The sequence below is a fragment of the Impatiens glandulifera genome, chromosome 3, assembly GCF_907164915.1.
Source record: "Impatiens glandulifera chromosome 3, dImpGla2.1, whole genome shotgun sequence".
Lineage (NCBI taxonomy): Eukaryota > Viridiplantae > Streptophyta > Magnoliopsida > Ericales > Balsaminaceae > Impatiens > Impatiens glandulifera.
Genome location: NC_061864.1, coordinates 14,756,580 through 14,778,544, shown reverse-complemented (window position 1 = coordinate 14,778,544; position 21,965 = coordinate 14,756,580). Strand labels below are relative to the sequence as shown.

General features: G+C 32.7%; 1 protein-coding gene and 1 non-coding gene across 2 annotated transcripts; both read left to right on the top strand.

The window, feature by feature from the left end:
- Window positions 1–1,228: 1,228 nt before the first annotated feature.
- Window positions 1,229–8,948, top strand: LOC124931395 (heat shock cognate 70 kDa protein 2-like). Its single transcript, XM_047471848.1, has 3 exons — window positions 1,229–1,529; window positions 1,978–2,799; window positions 7,857–8,948. Exons 1-3 carry the CDS (start codon window positions 1,313–1,315, stop codon window positions 8,765–8,767), a joined length of 1,950 nt encoding a protein of 649 aa, XP_047327804.1. The 5' UTR covers window positions 1,229–1,312; the 3' UTR covers window positions 8,768–8,948.
- Window positions 8,949–21,643: 12,695 nt separating this feature from the next.
- On the top strand, window positions 21,644–21,715 carry TRNAP-AGG. The gene has a single exon. It is a non-coding gene; the product is annotated as a tRNA-Pro (tRNA).
- Window positions 21,716–21,965: the final 250 nt, after the last annotated feature.

Below are 21,965 nucleotides of genomic sequence, written 5' to 3'. Positions count from 1 at the left end.
ATTCAATCACAAACATCTCATTTATAAATTACAAACGAAATGTTCATCACAAATATTAAAAGTTTGGCAATATAATGCACCGTTCATATAGTGATATTCAAATTTTACAATATTCGAAATATGAAATAGTGAAAGGTTGAAAATAATGAAAAATTTTCAATGTTGTTAATAGTATAACTCAAAAAATAGATGTTTCAAATTTTTTTGATTGAGAAAGGGAAGAGAGAGGAGTTTGAACGTTTGAAAAGAAAAAAGAGAAAAGAGAAAAGAGAGAGAAAGATTTGACCGTTTGAGAATGGAGGAGAATAGAGAGATAAGTTTGACCATTGGAAATGGAAGGAGGAGAAAACGGGAATGGAAGTCTTGGACGGAACAAGGAAAATAGATTTTTAAATATATTTATTTATAGTATATATATAAATATAATAAATATATATATATATAACGAGTTACTCGCGAGCTACTTAAACAATAAATATAAATCTCGAGTTCGATTTTATAATCGAGCTACTCGAACTCGCCTCGAGCTCGGTCAAACCGAGTTCGAGCCGAGCTTTGACCGAGCTACTCAGGAGCAGTTTGACTCGTTTACACCCCTAGTACCAAATATCGAGTTAACTTTTAAAATATTGCGATTTTACCATTCTAAAATAAAGTTAACTAGTTTTGGTAAAATTTTAAATAGTTAAACTCTTACCATTTTCAATTTACGATATTAACATTTTACGAGATTGTAAATAATTTTAGTTTTATATGATATCAAATAAAAATAAAAGTTATTTGTTTTTTTTTTTAATTTAAAAATTATATTATTTATTCAAATAAATAAATTTTATAAATAATTTTTTTTTTGTATCATTTACTTATTACTATATTTTAATTAATTTTTTAATGTATAAAATACTTAATTATATATAATAATAATAATAATATAAAATTAATATATATTTTTTTTTATAGTAGTAAAAGTTTATTCCTTTGATTGGGCCATTTTTGCTGTTTTGATAAATAGCTTGACATGGATGGGCCTTATTTAGTCCAGCAATATCAAAACCCTAAAATCCGCGAATCCCGACCACAAATAATAAACTGAATTAAAAATAGAGAATATGCAAGAAAATCTAAGCCGTTGAACCAAATATATCAACGGTCAGTATATTTTTCTTGACTCTCTAGAACGTTCGAATTTGAACACAAAGCTGTATATATTATACTTGCCGTGAACCTTCTTCCTCATAAACAAGATCTTTTAGCTTTCTTTTCTAGGTCATATTTTTCTTCTGTTCTTTGTATTCTCAAGCGTAGATCAGTAATGTCAGGAGGTAAAGGCGAGGGTCCTGCTATAGGGATCGATCTTGGAACCACTTACTCTTGTGTCGGAGTATGGCAGCACGACCGTGTCGAGATCATCGCCAACGATCAGGGAAACAGAACGACGCCGTCCTATGTCGCCTTCACCGACACCGAACGTTTGATTGGAGATGCAGCCAAGAACCAGGTTGCGATGAACCCCATCAACACTGTTTTCGGTAAGATCCAATCTTCATTCTCTTATTATGGTTTTAGATCTAAGTGTTTTTTATTTATTTTTGTGTGTGTATTAAACACTTTCTTCGTTCCCAAATACTTTAGATTTAGATCTGAACTTCATTCGTAATCACTTCTTAGCTTTATCCATGTTGTTAAGCGTTATTTTAAATATATAGGCAAACCATACATATGATAGGCTACACTTAGTTAACATTACTGTATCAGTAGTTGAGAAAGTCATTAAGTTAGAAGAATGATTAGCCCATTTATTGGTCTAAAAGATTTCAAGGTACCATCTTGATGATGTACTCTCTAATACATGTCTTAACCTCAAGTTTCATGTTTTTTGGGTTGGAAGTAATAATTATGAATGTGTTTAGTTTAGGGTATATTTGCTCTAAAACTATGATTTCTTATAATAATTAAATTGTCTTGGGGTTTTAACAGATGCCAAACGATTGATCGGAAGGCGTTTGAACGATGCATCAGTTCAGAGCGATATTAAGCACTGGCCATTCAAGGTCGTTGCTGGCCCAGCTGACAAGCCCATGATTGTTGTCAACTACAAGGGTGAGGAGAAACAGTTCTCTGCTGAGGAGATCTCTTCCATGGTCCTCATTAAGATGAAGGAGATTGCTGAGGCCTACTTGGGTACCACAATAAAGAATGCAGTTGTCACCGTCCCTGCTTATTTCAATGATTCCCAAAGGCAGGCCACTAAGGATGCCGGAGTTATTTCTGGTTTGAATGTTATGCGTATCATCAACGAACCTACTGCTGCAGCCATTGCTTATGGTTTGGACAAGAAGGCAACCAGCGTCGGTGAAAAGAATGTTCTTATCTTTGATCTCGGTGGTGGTACCTTTGATGTGTCTCTTTTGACAATCGAAGAAGGTATCTTTGAAGTGAAGGCTACTGCCGGAGACACCCATTTGGGTGGTGAAGATTTTGACAACAGAATGGTCAACCACTTTGTTCAAGAGTTCAAGAGGAAGAACAAGAAGGACATCAGCGGAAACCCCAGGTCTCTCAGGAGACTCAGGACAGCTTGTGAGAGGGCGAAGAGGACTCTCTCTTCGACCGCTCAGACAACAATTGAGATTGATTCATTGTTTGAGGGTATTGATTTCTATTCGACCATCACCCGTGCAAGATTTGAGGAATTGAACATGGATTTGTTCAGAAAGTGTATGGAGCCAGTTGAGAAGTGTTTGAGGGATGCTAAGATGGACAAGAGCACCATCCACGATGTTGTTCTTGTTGGTGGATGTAGGGAATTTCCCTCCTAATCAATCAAAGAACTTAAGAAATATAACAGCAAGAAACCAATAAAACAACACAAGATTTGATATCGGAGTTCGACCCAAAAAAGATGGTCTACGTCTCCGTCGAGCTCTGTTACGAACTCGATTCCACTATCACAATTTTAAACGTTTCAGTTACACCTCGTTCTTTATATATATCCCTCACACCTCTAAAATCTCTTACACTCTTGTGTGAATTACTCATATATATATATATAAACAACTTGTCCTAACTAACTTAACAAACTTAACAAACTTAAGCCTTTGACACTTTAGTTAGTTGGGCCTATTAAATTTGGGCCTGACCCATCAACTCAATTTCAACAATCTCCACCTTGAGTTGAAGGGTCCTTCTCTTGTTCTAGTGAAATCGAATATGTTCATCACTTCATTGCTCGAAGCCTTCATTGCACTAAATCTCTTGAACTCTAAGCAAATCCAAACAATGTCTGAATTTACTTAGAGGTAGTACCTTGGTTCCAACATCAGCCGGGTTATCTTCTGTTCCAACCTTGTTGATTGAAACCACCCCTTTTGCTATCTTCTCTCGAATGAAATGGTGCTTGATATCCACGTGTTTTGTTCTGTCATGGAACACGGGATTCTTGCACAAGTGTAGTGCACTTTGGCTATCTGTGAACACCGTCGCAGGTCCTTCGAACACCTTCAGTTCTTGCAGCAGACCCTGAATCCACATTGCTTCCTTTACAGCTTCAGTTGCTGCGATATATTCGGCTTCTGTTGTTGATAAGGCCACTACTGATTGCAACTGACTCTTCCAACTGATACAGTTACCGTTCACCAAAAAATAGAAAGCCGAAGTTGATTTCCTTGAGTCTTTATCTCCTGCATAGTCTGAGTCCACGTAACCAATTACACTAACATCTGCTCCACTTCTTTTCTTGTAACATATCCCCACATTAGTAGTCGAGGCTATGTATCTTAGTAACCACTTCATTGCGAGCCAATGTTCACGGCCTGGACTTGCCATAAACCTGCTCAAGACACTAATCGCATGTGCCAAGTCTGGCCTGGTACAGACCATTGAGTACATCACAGACCCAACTGCACTTGAATACGGAATCTTTTCCATGTAAGTCTGATCTGACCTGGTTTTTGCCGAGTTCACAGACGACATCAGATACTGATTCGTGATCGGCAACTTTGCTGGCTTGGCTCCTCGAATTTCGAACTTGTCAATCACCTTCTCGAGATACCCTTGCTGGCTGAGAGTCATTACACCATTCTTCCTGTCTCTTTTAATCCTTATCCCAAGAATCTTAGCAGCTTTGCCTAAGTCCTTCATATCGAACTCAGAACTTAGAACAATTTTCAACTTCTGCACACTTGAAGCTTCTTTGCTGATTAGTAGCATATCATCTACATATAGCAGAAGATAATCAGCTTCAAGTATATTCTTCCCTCTAAAGTATAAACAAGTATCATAGCTACTCCTCATAAAGCCTTGTTGAGTAATAAACGCATCAAACCGTAAATACCACTGCCTTGGTGATTGTTTGAGTCCATACAACGACTTCCTAAGCAAACACACCATGTTCTTCTCTTGCTGAACTTTGAACCCTTCTGGCTGCTCCATGTATATGGTTTCCTCTAAATTTCCATGAAGAAACGCAGTCTTAACATCCATCTGTTCTAACTCAAGATCGAACTGAGTTACCAGCGAGAGCATTATCCGAATTGTTTTGTACTTAACAACTGGTGAGAAGATCTCATTATAGTCCACTCCTTCCTTTTGAGAGAACCCTTTAGCAACTAATCTTGCTTTGTACTTGACCCCCTCCTGAATCGAAATACCTTCCTTGATCTTATAGATCCACCTGCACTTGATTACAGATTGTTTGACAGGCCTTGGAACAATCTCCCAAGTTGAATTCTTATAAAGTGAATTCATTTCTTCCTTCATAGCTTCCATCCACTTGGATCTATCACTAGAACTTAAAGCCTCTTTGAAATCTTCCGGCTCAGTTTTGTCTAACTCAACTGCTGTCATAAACGCATATGCCAACATATCGGTATAAGCTGAGAACCCATACCTCTGGATGGGTTTTGGTTGCCTCCTTTCCCTGTCCCTTGCGAGTTGATAACTAGCTTCCGATTGAGCTGTAATTTCCTCGTCTTGTGTCACAACAGGTTCAACATCTGTACCAGTAAATTCCTCCTGATTATCAGCAACCATTTCAGTGTTTTGATCTGAAATCAATGGCTCCACCTGACCATGATCCCCTGCATTAATCTCCACTTGACCAGTCCCCTGCTCGCTTTTACCCAAGTCACCTTGATTAGATTGATTCTGAGAGAGACACACAAACTCCTCTTCATTGAATACTACGTCCCTGCTGTTTATGGTTTTAAAACCACCAGACTGTTTTAACCACAGCCTATAACCTTTCACTCCTTGAGGATACCCAAGAAACACACACTTCACACTTCTTGGCTCTAATTTGCCTTCTTTTTGATGAGCGAAGGCTGTACATCCAAATGGTCTAAGATGAGACAAATCTGGAGGTTTACCTGTCCACATTTCTTCAGGAGTTTTGAACTCAATTGCTGTCGACGGACATCGATTCACCAAATATGCTGCTGTCATTACAGCTTCTCCCCAGAAAGACTTAGACAAACCTGCCCCGAAAAGCATGCATCGAGACTTATCTAACAAAGTCCGATTCATTCGCTCAGCAACGCCGTTTTGCTGGGGTGTGGATCGAACTGTTCTATGTCTTTGAACCCCTAGCTCACGACAATGACTATCAAACATTTCGTTGCAAAACTCTAACCCATTATCTGTTCTTAGGATCTTTAATTTTCTACCTGTCAGATTCTCAACCAAAGTCTGCCATGTTTTGAACTTCTCAAAAGCATCACTTTTGTGTTTCAATAGATAAACCCATACTTTACGAGAATAATCATCTACGATTGACAAGAAGTACGAGTTACCTCCATGCGTCGATGTTTTCTCAGGACCCCATAAGTCTGAATGGACATACTCCAACACGCCCTTGGACTTATGAACCCCGGTCTTAAATTTCTGCCGATGCTGCTTGCCTAACACGCAATGCTCGCAAAAGTTTAGACCCTTGACTCTATCTGAGCCTAATATATTCTTGTCGCTGAGAATCTGCAAACCCTTCTCACTGATGTGACCGAGCCTCCGATGCCATATCGTGGCCTTCCTGTCTTCATCTGAAACTATAAGTGCAGACTGTCTCGACACAGTTTCACCAATCAGCTGATACAAACCTTCTTGCTTGATACCTTGCATCATTAACCTGTTTTCCTTCATTATCTTCATCTTCCCCGACACTATCTGATTTGTGTATCCCAAGTCATCAAGAATCCCGAGAGAGACGAGGTTTCGTGACAGCTGAGGCACGAACCTGACTTGTTTCAGAACCCTTACAACATCATCGAACATTTTTATGCTGACATCTCCAATACCTTCTACTTGACATGCATTGCTATTTCCCATCAGCACCTTGCAACCATTCAGTTTCTGGAAATTAGAGATCCAATCTTTTCTGTACGTCATGTGGAAAGTACAACCGGAATCAAGAACCCAGTCCCTCCTAGTATCTTCCATTGACGCCATTAAGACCTCTCCACTATCATAGCCATCACCATAATTCGCTGATTCTTTAGTCTCCACTTGCTTTTTCTTGTTATCTTTTAGCCAGCTATAGCAATGGTTTCGAAGATGACCAACCTTTCCACAATGATAGCATTTTCTTGTTTCCGTAGATTCTGATTGTGATGTTTTGCTTTTCTTGTCTTTCGATTTGTTATTGGTGCGAGGTTGCCCTTTGAAGAAGTTTTTCCCTTTGGCCATGTAATTCTCACCATTCGAACTCGCTTTCTTTTCTGTTCTTAATTCCAACTCTCTCGACTTCAATGCCGAAATCACCTCTTCAAGAGTGATACTTGTTCGTCCATATTTGATCGCATTACGGACTTCTTTGTAGGATTCGGGAAGAGAGTTGAGGATGATTATTGCCTGGTTTTCATTGCTCATTGCTTCGTTCTCGCCTGAGTTTGCCAACTCGATATTGAGTTTCAAGAACTCATCAAGATTTTGAGTAAGAGTCTTTTCTTGCATCATCTTGTAACTGAACAGCCTTTCCTTCAAGTAAATCTTGTTAATCAAAGATTTGGATTGGAACAGCTCGTCTAGGCGCCTCCACATCGATGCCGGAGTCTTCTCATTGTCTATCAACCGAATTACAGAATCTGAGAGATGGAAAATGATTGTACCAATCGCTGTCTCCGTCATCTCGATCTTTTGATCTTTATTCATCTCCATTGGCCACGAGACTGGTTCTTCTAGAGTTCGCAGAAGATGCTGTTGTGCCAAGAGAGCCCTGATTTTCCGCTGCCAAATGCGAAAATCTCCATTGCCATCGAATTTGTCAATGTCAGTCTTCATGCTTGAGATGGACTGCCACTGGAATTCCCAAGGTACTGTTTTTTGTGTTGATCTCTTTCTTGTATAATATTGAACCTTGTCCACTTTGTCTCTTTCTGCGCCTGAGCCGGAATCTTCCTTATCCGTATCACTAGCCAGCATTAAAGACCTTTCCAAGATTCCTCAAGATTCTTCAAGATTGATTCTAATCTTGCCCAAACCGAGCTCTGATACCACTGTAGGGAATTTCCCTCCTAATCAATCAAAGAACTTAAGAAATATAACAGCAAGAAACCAATAAAACAACACAAGATTTGATATCGGAGTTCGACCCAAAAAAGATGGTCTACGTCTCCGTCGAGCTCTGTTACGAACTCGATTCCACTATCACAATTTTAAACGTTTCAGTTACACCTCGTTCTTTATATATATCCCTCACACCTCTAAAATCTCTTACACTCTTGTGTGAATTACTCATATATATATATATAAACAACTTGTCCTAACTAACTTAACAAACTTAACAAACTTAAGCCTTTGACACTTTAGTTAGTTGGGCCTATTAAATTTGGGCCTGACCCATCAACTCAATTTCAACAGTGGATCCACCAGAATCCCAAAGGTTCAACAGCTCCTTCAAGATTTCTTTAACGGAAAGGAGCTTTGCAAGAGCATCAACCCAGACGAGGCTGTTGCTTATGGTGCAGCTGTTCAAGCTGCCATCTTGAGTGGAGAGGGCAACGAGAAGGTTCAAGATCTTCTACTATTGGATGTTACCCCACTTTCATTGGGTCTTGAGACTGCTGGAGGTGTTATGACTGTTTTGATTCCAAGAAACACCACAATTCCCACCAAGAAGGAACAGGTCTTTTCTACCTACTCTGACAACCAGCCCGGTGTCCTTATCCAAGTGTACGAGGGTGAGAGGACAAGAACAAGGGACAACAACCTTCTAGGAAAATTCGAACTCTCTGGCATTCCTCCTGCCCCAAGGGGTGTTCCTCAGATCACCGTCTGCTTTGACATTGACGCCAACGGTATCCTTAATGTCTCTGCTGAGGACAAGACCACCGGTCAGAAGAACAAGATCACCATCACCAATGACAAGGGAAGGTTGTCAAAGGAAGACATTGAGAAGATGGTTCAGGAGGCTGAGAAATACAAGTCTGAAGATGAGGAGCACAAGAAGAAGGTTGAGGCCAAGAATGCATTGGAGAATTATGCATACAACATGAGGAACACAATCAAGGACGAGAAGATCAACTCGAAGTTGGCTGAGGCTGATAGGAAAAGGATTGAGGATGCTATTGATGGAGCTATCCAATGGCTGGAGAACAACCAGCTGGCTGAGGCAGATGAGTTTGATGACAAGGTGAAGGAGCTTGAGAGCATTTGCAACCCAGTGATTGCAAAGATGTACCAAGGTGCTGGTGGCCCTGGCATGGACGGTGGCATGGAAGATGATGCTCCTCCCGCTTCAAGTGGACCTGGTCCCAAGATTGAGGAAGTCGACTAATTTTTTTGTTTTGAGCTTGATTTTGTTACGGTTTCTATTATGGTAATGTCTGAACAATTTTTGTGTTTCTTTTAAAATTTTTGAATGGCTGTTTATGGTTGTGGCGGCGGTGCTTCAAGAAGCGGATTTTGATTTGAATTCTTGAAACATTTTACTTTTTAGTATTGAGCAACTTTCTCTTTATCATTTTGTTTACTTTTTCTCAATTAAAATATCTGCATTTAAATTATTTTTTTGGTGGTGTTATTTATTTTTAGTTTAATGAAACATGTTTGATCAACTATATTATAAAATAATCTGGTGGAAGCTGTTTTGGTTTTCAATAATTGTTTTTAAATAACCGTTTGCCTTATGACTCAAATCCAACTATCCATGTAATCTTAAATATGAAAAAGCTTAATTAGGTAGGATTCGCATAAGAAACTTAAAATCTCCCAAGTGTGACAATTGAGTTTGAAATTTGTTTATAATATTAATATTTTTTAAATTTATTTATTATTGTACTATTATTATTTAATATTTTAATGATTATATTTAATAACTAATAAAATTTTAATTAGAGTATAAAAATTAATTATAATATTAAATTATGAATTATATATATTTTTTAATTTAAATGTTATTACATAAAAACTCTATAAAATAATCCATCTGACTTATTAATTAAAAGAATTATTAATTAATTGATAAATTAATAATTATTAATTTATATATTAATTAATATTTTATTAATTTATAGTAAAATACTTAGTTTATCAACAATTTTAAACTTCCACTTAATTATTGTATACAATGCATGTACTGGATATTAAATGAACGACCTAATTTGAAAGAAAACCTTCAATCTCCCACCTTATTATGTTTCTTGTGTTTAATGTATCACTTTATGGACATTAAAAATATTTTTTCTATATAAACAAGAACAAAAATAATGTAGGTTAACACAAACAAATCATAAACACAACATGACTTTCCATCTTAAAGGTGTGAAAAACAACAACAATGACAAACGAGATTCGAAGAGCATTATGCAAACACAACAAGAATAATCCAAGTCTCACTCAAAAGCAATTGCAAGAATGGGTTCATAGTAACTATGGTTTGCAGGTGAGTCAAGCGATAATATCGAATGATGTTCTAACTTACCCAAAAAAAAATGTAGTTGCACAGTTGTTGACTGATTTAGAAATTATTGAAAGCGTTATTGAAATTAATAAAAATGATATCGATGAAGAAGATGATGAAAGTTCTACAATGGAGCCCCCTTCGCGAAATGAAGCTATTAAAACGACAATCACATTGAACAATTTCTTGTTGAGCTATGAAAAAACAACACCAGAAGCTCTTACCATGCTAAGAAAAATTAGAGACGACACTCAAGGGAAAATTGATTTAAAAAAAAAAAACAAAAGACAAAAGACAATTGAGTCATTTTTCAAAAACCTTCCTAAATCATACATGTAATATGCTATATATAAGGAATTATTAATTTATATTTTATATGAGTTTAAAGAAATTATCAAAAATGTATTATTATCTTATAATTTTAGCGAATTATTAATTTAGCACTTTATTCCCGAGTCGGGACCTGTCAAAAATATTATCTTAGAGAATTTATTAAAATTTATCGAGTTTTTAATGTACTTGGTGGTAATAAAATAAATAATATTTATAATTTAATTAAACTAAATTATAGAAAATTATAATAATTTATAAATTATCATTAAAATTATTTATATTTAGTTATATTATATATTATAATATTAAAACTAAATAAAATATATGATTAATATATTATATAAAAATAAGTTGTATATAATAATAAAATTAAATAAATGGTATAATAAAAAATTAAGTATTATAACTAAGGCATTAGCCATTTGATTAGTATAGTCAATCTGCTCAAACTTCTTCCTTTGTTTGTTATCTACTTTTTTTTAGTCACATCCTAAATAAATTACACATAATTGTTTTATATTAAATTTTAAATTTATATGTAATCTCTTATTTGAATCAATTATAATTATTAAAAAAATATTGAAAAAGAACAATTTATATTAAAAACAAAAATATAGTTTAAATACACAAAACAACCAAAATATGATGGAAAAAAAATAATTAAAAATAAAAATAAAACTTTTTTTTTTTAATTCTCACAACAAAAAATTTATAAGAAGTTTTCTTCACAAACAACCTATAATAAAATCTCACGTACAAATTATTTATGTATTATCTAATAATTTCATTTGGATGATCCATTCATCCAACTAATAAAAGGTTAAAAAATTCATATTTTTTTTTATTTCTACTAAAGATTATGAATAAATAATTTTTCTATAATACCTGCACAGGATTCATCACTACTTTAACTACCTTAGCTAATTGATTAGTTTCTCGAGACTCTCGTTTAATCCATGTTAGCAATGTATCATATTCAAATTTAAATTATTAGTTAATTGTTTTTCCCAAATAATTGCTCCTTTTTTTTTCTTTTTTCTTTTTTCATTTTGAAAATATACAAAATAGCTTTTAACATATTGGAATAAAAAAATATGGGCCAGCCCTTATTCGAGGAAGCCCTGTTATTCTATACAAACATAAATATCATTTAAAATGGATTAAAAGGAATCTAACTTTTTAGGTTGAGTACTCATTTACCTTCCTCCACAACCACAAATCAAACAGTTTCTCATGATTCTTCACTCTATCTTAATTATTTACAAAGATATAAGCTATTTTTAATTGATTTTCAAATAATGCAATCATATGCGTTTTATAATATTTTGCAACCATATTATATATTATCTTCTGTATTTATTACATTTTGCTGTTCCATTATTTTATTATGGGTTTTCCAAATTTTAATTTATTATTATATGTTTATAATTTGAGTTTTATAAAATATTATAAGGTTTCAGATCTTAGTATTCATTCATTTGTATGATTTGTTGTCGATCTTATCTGAATTTTCCAGTTATTTATTTATTATTTCTTAGTGCTTTTTGAATCTTACTTATATTTATGAATTATAGATTTTTTGTTTTGAAAAAAAAAAAATTTAACATTTCTCCCAAAATGTTTGATAAAATTGAAAATTAATAGTGAATAGTGGATTTTAAATACTTAATTAAATAAAAATTTAAATTAATTAAACTAAAACATATAAATTTTAAATACCCACTATTTGAATTGATTTAATAATATTTAAAATATACTAAGAAAATTATACCATTATATATTAATTAATAATCTCGTTAGAACATATGAAAACTTAGATTATTTGGCAACCCTAAAGAGAGAAAAACTCTAGATATTTTTGCCAGAATTTTTTGACCCAATAATGTGCATATTCTCATATTCAACTAAAATCGTGTCGGAATCAAGATGGTTGGCACGTCGTAAATTCGGCACAATCAACACTATTAACATGGTCGGCACGTTCGACACAGTTGGCACAATCACGCGATTTAGTTAATTTGGTAGTCGATTACGAAAAATTTGGTCGGAGTAAAGATCATCGACACTTTTGGCACGTTCGGCACGATCGACACATCTGACACGTTTGGTACATCGGGGGGAAATCTTCGACACATTTGACACGTTCGGCACATCGGGGGGAAATCGTCTAGGGTTATAAGTTGCGAAATCAAGAAACATCGGTTAGAGTTTGAACAAGGTCGTCGTTCAAGATTATTGCTGACTTTAATCCCCTATTTTGAAGTCTTATTGGAATACGGGTAAAAGGAAAAAACAATAAGGCGAAAGAAGAGCATGATTTTGTTTTTAAAGGAATCAAATAAAGTGTAAAGAAGAAAATTAACAGAATAGCTAAAGAAATAATTAATGAAAAAGTGAAAAAAAACATCAAAGACCCAATTGCTGTTCAAATGCTTTTGAAAAATAATACAGGGATTGAGAATAAATAAGTTTGGATGATAGCATATAATGAAATGTGTAACGTCTAAAAACGGTCGACATCTTAAGACTCGATAGTTTTCGCCTCATAACTTACCTTCCTCTCGAATCCCGAGTGAGAAGATGAACCAAAATGATAGGCTAAACTAGAGTCTAACTTGATGTCGATTTCATTAAATCTCGTGGCTTACCTTCCTCTCGAACCTCGTAAAATAAAATGAGAGTATGGTATCCTTACTCCTTAGAAGTCATCTCCTATAAAATGAGGTGAGAAACCGAAATATGATTTAATTATATCGATTATAATAGTTTTGACTTTTAGAGTCGCCACCCAATTTTCTTTTTAAGAAAAAATCGGGAGAAGAAAATATTGTGTGTTCTCGAATGTGAATAAAAGAGATCCTGATCAAGGTTCGAGGTTTGGTTAATGTGAGAAATGACAACAACGTTATGTCTCTTATGCCAATCAGATGATGGTCTCTATTATAAAATTTTGGTCATTTATATAAAATATTTCTTTTACAATTCGTTTATTTAATTCATCCTAGTACATGCGTCTAAGGATAAATCTAAACATAATCATGCGACTAAAGATTTGTATCAATTTGTTACTAGGGCATGCGTCTATGTTATTGTCATGGTACGAGAAAATAAATAGGTAAAATCAAGATGAAGGCGTGATCTCAATAGTATCTAAAAAGAAAGAGATAAAATAAATGGATTCCAAACAAGGCCTTAAGCCATTATTATTTTATATTTGTTTGGAATTTTTAGAATCTATTTGGATATTGCGAAGTGTAAATGAGCCAAGTAAAATAAAATAATAGAGCCAAACCAGACTAAATTTAACTCTTTGATCGGGTCAAACGGACTGGGAATAGCTTTAGGGCGAGCAAATTTAATAGTGTGAAGATCTAGCTTGAATGGTCCAATGCTCAAGTTCTGGGTTTTGGGTTCAAGTTTTGGCATGGTAGAACTGCAGTTGGACATCTAGTCTTTAGCTTAATCAATTGCTTACAAATGATATTTAGAATAAGCTTAAAAAGTAGATATCCACCAAACCCAAAGAAACAAACCATTTTGAGAATGGTGGTTCCTTGTAATTTTTAGATTTTCTAAAAATAAAATTTCCAATTGCTTGAAGAACAAAATGTTTATGCTTGTTCATGTTGAAGAAGGAAAGTGATGGAGGTGAGCCCCACACTGACATTTGCCTTCATTTCATTGAAATTTTGTGAATCCTTTTGTTGGGAAATTTGCCTAGATGACACTAAAGATGCTCATATTTGAACTTTTGACCCACATAAAATTAATTGCGCTGGTGACACCTTTATTTTTTTAAACGGAAATGTCTCTGTTGCGAGACGCAACCGGCAATCGCGAGTTTCGTCTCGCGATTGTCGAATGCGTTTCGCGAATGCCGATTGCATCTCGCGAATGTCGGTTGCGTCTCGCGAATGTGGACGTTTCGCGACAAGAGCAAAATCGTCTAAAAAAAAAGGTGTCACCAACGCATTTAATTTTATGCGCCGGTCAAAAAGTCAAATAAAACTATTTTAACGCCATTTCGTCAAATTTCCCCTCTTGCTTTCGACAAATTGTTACTTTTGTTTTTTCTTCCATTGATGCATCTACATCCTTTTGTTCTTCTTACTATTATATTTCCCTCTAGGTCTAGTTTATTCATCCTTCATTTATTTGGTGGACCAAGTATTAACTTTGTTGACTAGGCATTCCACTCTATATTTATTTTATTTTTATTTTTTAAAATAAATAAACCAATATTAATATCAATAATATATATTTGATTTGATTTAATTTATTTAAGTTGTTTATTTATTTACATCTCTTTTATATTACATTTAAATTTAAATAGTCTGTAATTTAATTATTTTAGAATTTGGCATTTTCTAAATTAATTATTTTATTTAATCCCGTGCAAAATCCGTATAGAAATTTTTGAAATTAATTTCGCTGGCTCGGGATTATTTAAATTATAAATTGAGAGAGTGGTAAAAAATGAGTGTCTATAAAGGACAAATTTATTTGAATTAAAAAATTAAATCACCAAACTTATGATGAATGTTAAAAAAAAAGATTGTTCTTAACAATGAGAAAATATAAAATACTATAGTCCAGCTTAACATTCACTATCTCAAAGACTAGAATTTATTCAAGAATAATGAATATGAAGTGATACTAAATTTTCTGTTGCAACAATGAGGAAGTTAATTAAGGCTCCTAAATCAAAAACCTACTATAGAAATAATTCTAATGGAAAATCAATGAAGTATAGAAAAACAACATTGGAAAAAAGGTCAACGAGTCTGATTTTATAATTTTAAATTAGATAAATCATTACTATTTTAAATTTACAATATTAAATTTTCAATTTTACGAGTTTATGAATAATTTTGATTTTAATATTTATATTAAAAAATAAATTTATATTCATAAATTCTTAAAAAAATATATTATTTATTTAAATTAATCAATTTTGTAAATATAACTTTTTTAGTGTATTTATTTATTATTAAATTAATTTTTTTTTTGAAAATTATCAATAAATAAAATACTTTATTATATATATAAATATTTTTTGAGATTTGAAGTAACCTCAACTATATGAGTTTACAATTGATTGACGAGTTGGAGTAACTCTTTATTTTATCAATGATGCAAACTAATTCTTTTTTTAATTAATTGATAATAATAAATTTAAACTCCCTCCTAATTTATTTTGTTATAATATTATTTTATTATTCATATTTTTCTTTACATCAAAATTAGTTCAAAATATATGAGTGTGAAAAACAATAATGAATAGAATGAAACTATTTTAAGCAACCCTGTGAAGATTAAAAAAAACTCAATGAAGCCTATACTCTTACATAATTGGGTTTGTTTAAAAATTGGAGTTAAAGTGGAGCTGAGTTCAAACGAATAAATATTATTAAAACAAAAATTCGAATAAATATTAAAAATAAAATTTAAGATATATTTAGATCTATATAAAGAAACGAAGAGATATTTTTATTGCTTAATAAGAAAATGAGAAAAATGTTACACAAATTAGTGGTAGGCTACTACAGTTGTTGTTGCAAGTGTATGCTCACAAATACAAATATTACCAAAAAGAGTGGACTTGCAATAGGATTTGGTGAGTTTTCCCGCATAAGCCTTCTCACATATCTTTTGACAATCTTTAGGGTTGCATTCTATTATTACTTTAGTACCTTCAACAACAAATAATAATAATATTATTGTTATCGCCACACTCATTATTGACACTATTTCACTTTTACCCATCTTATTATTATATATAATAGCTTCAACTCTTCCTTACCAATCACTAATGAGTAGTTCTTATTCTTATTTTGCAAAAACAACTAACTGGAAATTATATTTATACATTTGAGTAATAGATAAAATTAGTATGTATATTAAAGTCCAGATATTTTTATATATATATATATATATATATATATATATATATATATATATATATATATATATATATATATATATAAAATCTTATGATAATATATTCTTCTTAATTAATATTGATATGGTTTTATACTTTTATATCGAAATGAAATTAAAGTTTGATATTTTATTATAATTTAACGTATTTGCATAGAGGAAAAGTAAGGAAAAAAAAGATAATATCATAATTTTCTTTCAAATCAAGCAAATCAAATAGATGTTTCCCAAATGAATGTATACATTATAAATGGTTTTATTCCTTTTATTCCCGTAAAAATTGAATAATATATATATTATAATATTTCATTATTAAGTATGGTGGTTTCATTTTCATTGATTTAAATTTTAAGGTAACATAAATAAATATAAATAATTTGTGGATCAATATCAAGGGAATGATTATGGAAGTTTGGATGGCATGCAATTGCACACCAACGAAAGCAGATAAAACCCGGGAGTTTAAGTTTTTACTGCTAGACAAAGGAGAAAAATATCTCTTTTTCTATTTGGAATAAAAGTATTCAAAAGGTAAAAAACGGAAAACTTTGCCCTTCTAGAGATTTATATAAACTAATAAATTTATACACAAATTATAAATATATATAAACAACTTTTAGTGAATTTATTGTCTTCATAATCTATAGAGTCAAAGACCCCTAGTTCATACACTATGGGCATTCTCTGAGATCGTTGAACTTAGTACTAAACGATTTTCTAAAAAAAGGAATGAAAAATTGTTGAGACAACCTTCTCTAGGACTAGGACTAAGACTAGGACTAGGATTATTTTATAATAAGTTTTGGAGTTCATGAAGTCATGTTGTCACAAAATGTTGGACGTTTAGGACGCATTGATGCAAGCTACAAGAATGACAACCGACATGGGGTCGAAATCATAGCATTAATCGTTTCAAAATTTTTTAGCTCAGGATCATAGTTAACCCGTAGTTGGGTAAAAAAGCCCAGATTTCTCTAACCTTTTAGCTTAGGGTAAAAACTAACCCGTAGATAGGTAAAGACTAAATTAATTCACATTGTCTAATGTTAAAACCAAAACTTTTCTTTGTCGGGTCAAAGACAAAATAACAAAAAATAAAAGGGTTCGTGTCAGACAAAGCCAGATTTAGTTTTTTAAGAAAAAAATCAAATATTTCGTGTAAGGCGTCAATGAATGCAGTTCCCGAAAGTTTTCGTGTAAGACAACGTCAGATAAAATTCCCTGAGAAAAATAAAAAAAAAATGAGTTGTAAAAGACATCTAAAGATGCATCATTTTAAATAAACCTTAACAGGAGGAGATACTAACTAAATAAAATGTCTCTAAAGATAGTCACGAGGCAATGTATTATCGGGTTTCGATTTAACAGTTTATGGTACATACAGGGGTTTGTTATAAATAGTCATCGAAAGTAGGCGGAGCCATTTGTGGCGGTGAACCCATATAATACTTGTTCCCGAGAGGGATTCAAGTCAGGGTTCAATATTTCTTCTAAGTATCACAAGGAAGAATCGTCATCCAATGTAGGTCGAGTCATTTTTGGCAGTGAACTCATATAATATTTATTCCTGAGAGGAATTCAAGTCAGGTTTCATTTGTGGTTGTGAATCATCATCGAAAGTAGACCGAATCGAAAGTAGACCAAGTTTTATGTGGATAAACCCATTTAATATTTGTTCATGAGAGTGATTCAAGTTAGGGTTCGTTGTCTATTCCATAATATGTTTTTGTAAACATGACATTGAAGAATCATCATTGAAAGTAGAGTGAGCTTTATGTGGGTAAATCATTTAATATTTGTTCACAAGAGGAATTTAAATTAGGGTTCATTATACACGATCATTTATCGTACGTCGTGGAGGTTTAGAAGGGATGCGTTGTTAGACGTCTAAAAAAATGCGTGATTCCTAAGACATTATCGAAGGAGAAAGAAATGAAGAAGTGATTTGTCGAGGTTTGACTTCTATAATATGTTGTTAAGCAACACAAGATCTATGAACGGACATTGAATGATGACGGACTCTCTTTTTGATAAAGTAGGTCTAAAAGAGTACATATCGGAATCGAAACTTGCGATATGGCTTGGAAGATGATCTAGAGGGTTAGATAAATAATCTTAGATTGGATCAATGTGCCTCATGATTTTAAAGATTGGGTATTCGCTTATACAATTTAGTGTTTGAAGTGAATAACAATTGTGTATCGGAACAAATTCTAGATGTGAATTTTGATGAACTTCAATTCTCGGGAGACTAGCTATTTTTTTGTTTCTTTGGTCACATAATCCCAATATGGCGGCGACCGCCCCTCCAGATCCATTCGATGAATGAATATTGAATGATGACGATCCCTCTTTTGATAAAGTAGGTCTAGAAGAGTCCATATGAGAATCAAAACTTGCGATATGGCTTGGTAGATGATCTAGAGGGTTAGATAAACGCGCTCTTCGATTGGACTGAAGAGCCCTGTGGTTTTGAAGATCGAGCCTTCATTTCTGCAATTCAGTTAGAGGTGAATAACAATTGCGTATTGAAACAATTTCACAGTGCATACCAAGGACAAATCTACTTAGCAATGTATAGACAAAAGTGGAGGTACTGAATTCTCCTTTTGAATTTAAATTGTATGTTGTAGTAGAAGAAAATTGTGTTAAGGAATGAGAAAATATAGTGGTGGGAAACTACATAGGAAAGAATAGAATTTCATTTCTAGTCACCAAAGAGGCACTTATGAAGCAATGAGAGGAAAATGGACTAGAGAAAATTTCAGCAAATGTACATGATCTTTACTTTTTAAAATCCAAGAAATGATCAAATCTGGATGAAATTCTGAAAATGGGCATACATATATTAGATCCAACTGTATGAAGTTGGAAAGATGTTCTAAAGATTTGAACCTATTAAACAAAACTAAGGAAATAGCTCAGACATGGTTCAAACATTGGAATATCCTACACACATGTATAATGTAGAATCGCTTAGTCATTTTGCAGATTTATTAGTAAACATTATATATGAACCCAATTACTAAATGAGGAGAGCAACTTTCCTTGACTAGAATTAGCATTGAGGTGCATCATCGAAGCACATTGCCAGATTAAATGACAGTGGTTGACAGAATGAAAAAATTACTATCATGAGAATCACTTATGATTGGAGAACACAAATGTTCATTCTGCAATATTTTATAACATTCCAGCACGAAATGTGTTCAAACTAAAGAAGAAGAGTAGAGAAAACTAAAAAGACAAGGGAAAAAAAAGGAAAATAAACAGAAGAGTCTAACATCAAAATCAAAATGTGGAGGAAAAGTAGGAAATTGAAGCTAGTGAGGACTCTAAAAAGGAAGAAAGGAATGTGATTGAAGAAAATAGGGTAAATGAGACTCTAATTAAGAATATGATAAAGGTTGTAATAAAACAGGAGTTGAGGAAGAAGAATAAAGTTGATTCTCAAACAAGTCAAGCTATAATAGAGAAAACTAGAGATGAACATATTCAAACTAATCAAACTGAAACAGAGGATACCAAGACTGATGCAGAGGATATCAAAGCCGATGTTGAAGGAAATAAATTCAAGAATCCTGAAATTCAAGTAGAAGACAACAAAGATAAGAACCTTAAAGTCCTGAAAAAGAACTATTTTTATCAGATTAGTATGGGTTCGTACAAAGAAATATTACACAATGGGAATAAGCAAGTCTCATCTTCTTCAATTCAATCTTTTTGCATCGCAAAAGGAATGGGAAAGGGAAAAAAAGAGGAAGAAGCCTTATGACGCAACAAGTTTGTATGGAAATAAACACCTAGTGAGGTAGTTGGAACTGTTTTTGATTGTATTTTTTTCGTTTGTAATCTTTGTTGTTTGTTTTTACGAATGCTACTAATTAGTTTTTTTAGGGTTTTTTATTGTAATTTTTTTAATTATAGTTAGAGTTTGTTTAGTTTTGATTCTTAACTCCCCCACTATTATTGAGATTTTTAATAAAATGGTATTAATCGTTTCCAAAAATAAATCTCAATATATTGAATTATATAATTAATTATATTAAATAAAAATAATTAAAATAAATACTATTATTTTTTTTAATTATATATATGAGAGTGTTATGATATATATAGAAAAGAGAATAAGTATCACGTTTGGTTTGTCCAAATACGGTGGAGTTGAGTTTGAGTTTTTCTTTTATTTACTTAAAATTAATTTTTTTTACAACAATAGAACATATTTTTAGTTAGGTATATATTAATAAATTTAATAACATTATTAGTTTAACTTCGATTTCATGAGGAGAGATCCTCTGCTACCAAAATACCTCTGTTCCCTCTATTCCCTCTCACATAGAGGGATATTATGGTAATTAAACTTCATTAATTAAAGTTTAATTAATGAAGTTTAATTACCATAATGTCCCTCTATGTGAGAGGGAATAGAGGGAACAGAAGCATTTTGGTAGCAGAGGATCTCCAGTGCGATTTCATATGTTTCCAATTCTAGTATATCTTATTTTTCTTTTCCATTTTATAATTAGCTTAGGTATTATCATACTTTTATTTTTTTTAAATAAGGTTTGAAATTAATCTCGTAATATGAAGAGTTTGATAAATTGTGATCCAATGGAAAAAAATAAAAAACTTAATATAACTTTGTATATAGTTGTAATTTTATTAAATTTAAAAAGATATAGTGATTTTTGTATTTTTTTTTAAGAGTGAAGTGTTTAGTTTTTTTCCATTTAAAAATAAACTTAATAATTTAGTTTTTTTTAACATATTTTCACTCAAATTTATAAATAATTCAGTTACAAGTAAATACATTACCTAAATTAATTAGGTAGTTAAACCTAGATCATATATTTTATCTAGGAGTATGATTATTGGGGGGGGGGGGGGTGAGAAGTCCTAAGTTTAATTTTCTTTATGTCCAAATTTATTAAACATTGTTTTTTTTGGTTTATTTAACTTGGCGATTTGAACTTATGGTTTTTGGTCTGGTGGTATGATTTTGCTTAGGGTGTGAGAAGTGATATGATTCTCGCTTAGGGTGTGAGATGTCTCAAGTTAAATTTTCAAAATGTACGAATTTATGAAACATTTTATTTTTTCATTTTTTTGGTTTTAAGATTATTGAATAAATTGCATTAATCAACCTATATTGAGCACGACGATTTGATTATACCACAAAGTATTTGGTCTAGTTATACGGTTCTCGCTTAGGGTGCGAGATGTCTCAAGTTCAATTTTTGGAATGTCCCAATTTATGGAACATTTTTTTTTTCGTTTTCTTTTAATGGATTTTTCTTTTGTTGATTACCTTGCATTAAACAACCTATATTTAGGGCATTTGGTCTAGTTGTATGATTTTTTCTTGCCATAATCTTTTGAAACATTTCATTTTTCATTTCTTTTAATGGTTTTCCGCCTGTTAATTACCATACATTAATAGACCTATATTTAGCATGACGAGTTGTTCATACCAAAGGGCATTTGGTCTAGTGGTATGATTCTCGCTTAGGGTGCGAGAGGTCTCGAGTTCAATTCTCGGAATGCCCCAATTTATGAAACATTTTATATTTTTAACCTATATTTAACACGGCGATTTGATCATTTTATATTTTTAACCTATATTTAACACGGCGATTTGATCATACCACCGGGCATTTGGTCTTGTTGCACGATTCTCGCTTAGTGTGCGAGATGTCCAAAGTTCAAATTTTGAAATGTCCCAATTTATGAAATTTTTTATTTTTCAGTTTCTTTTAATGGTTTTTCCGCTTGTTGAGTACCTTGCATTAAGAGTTGA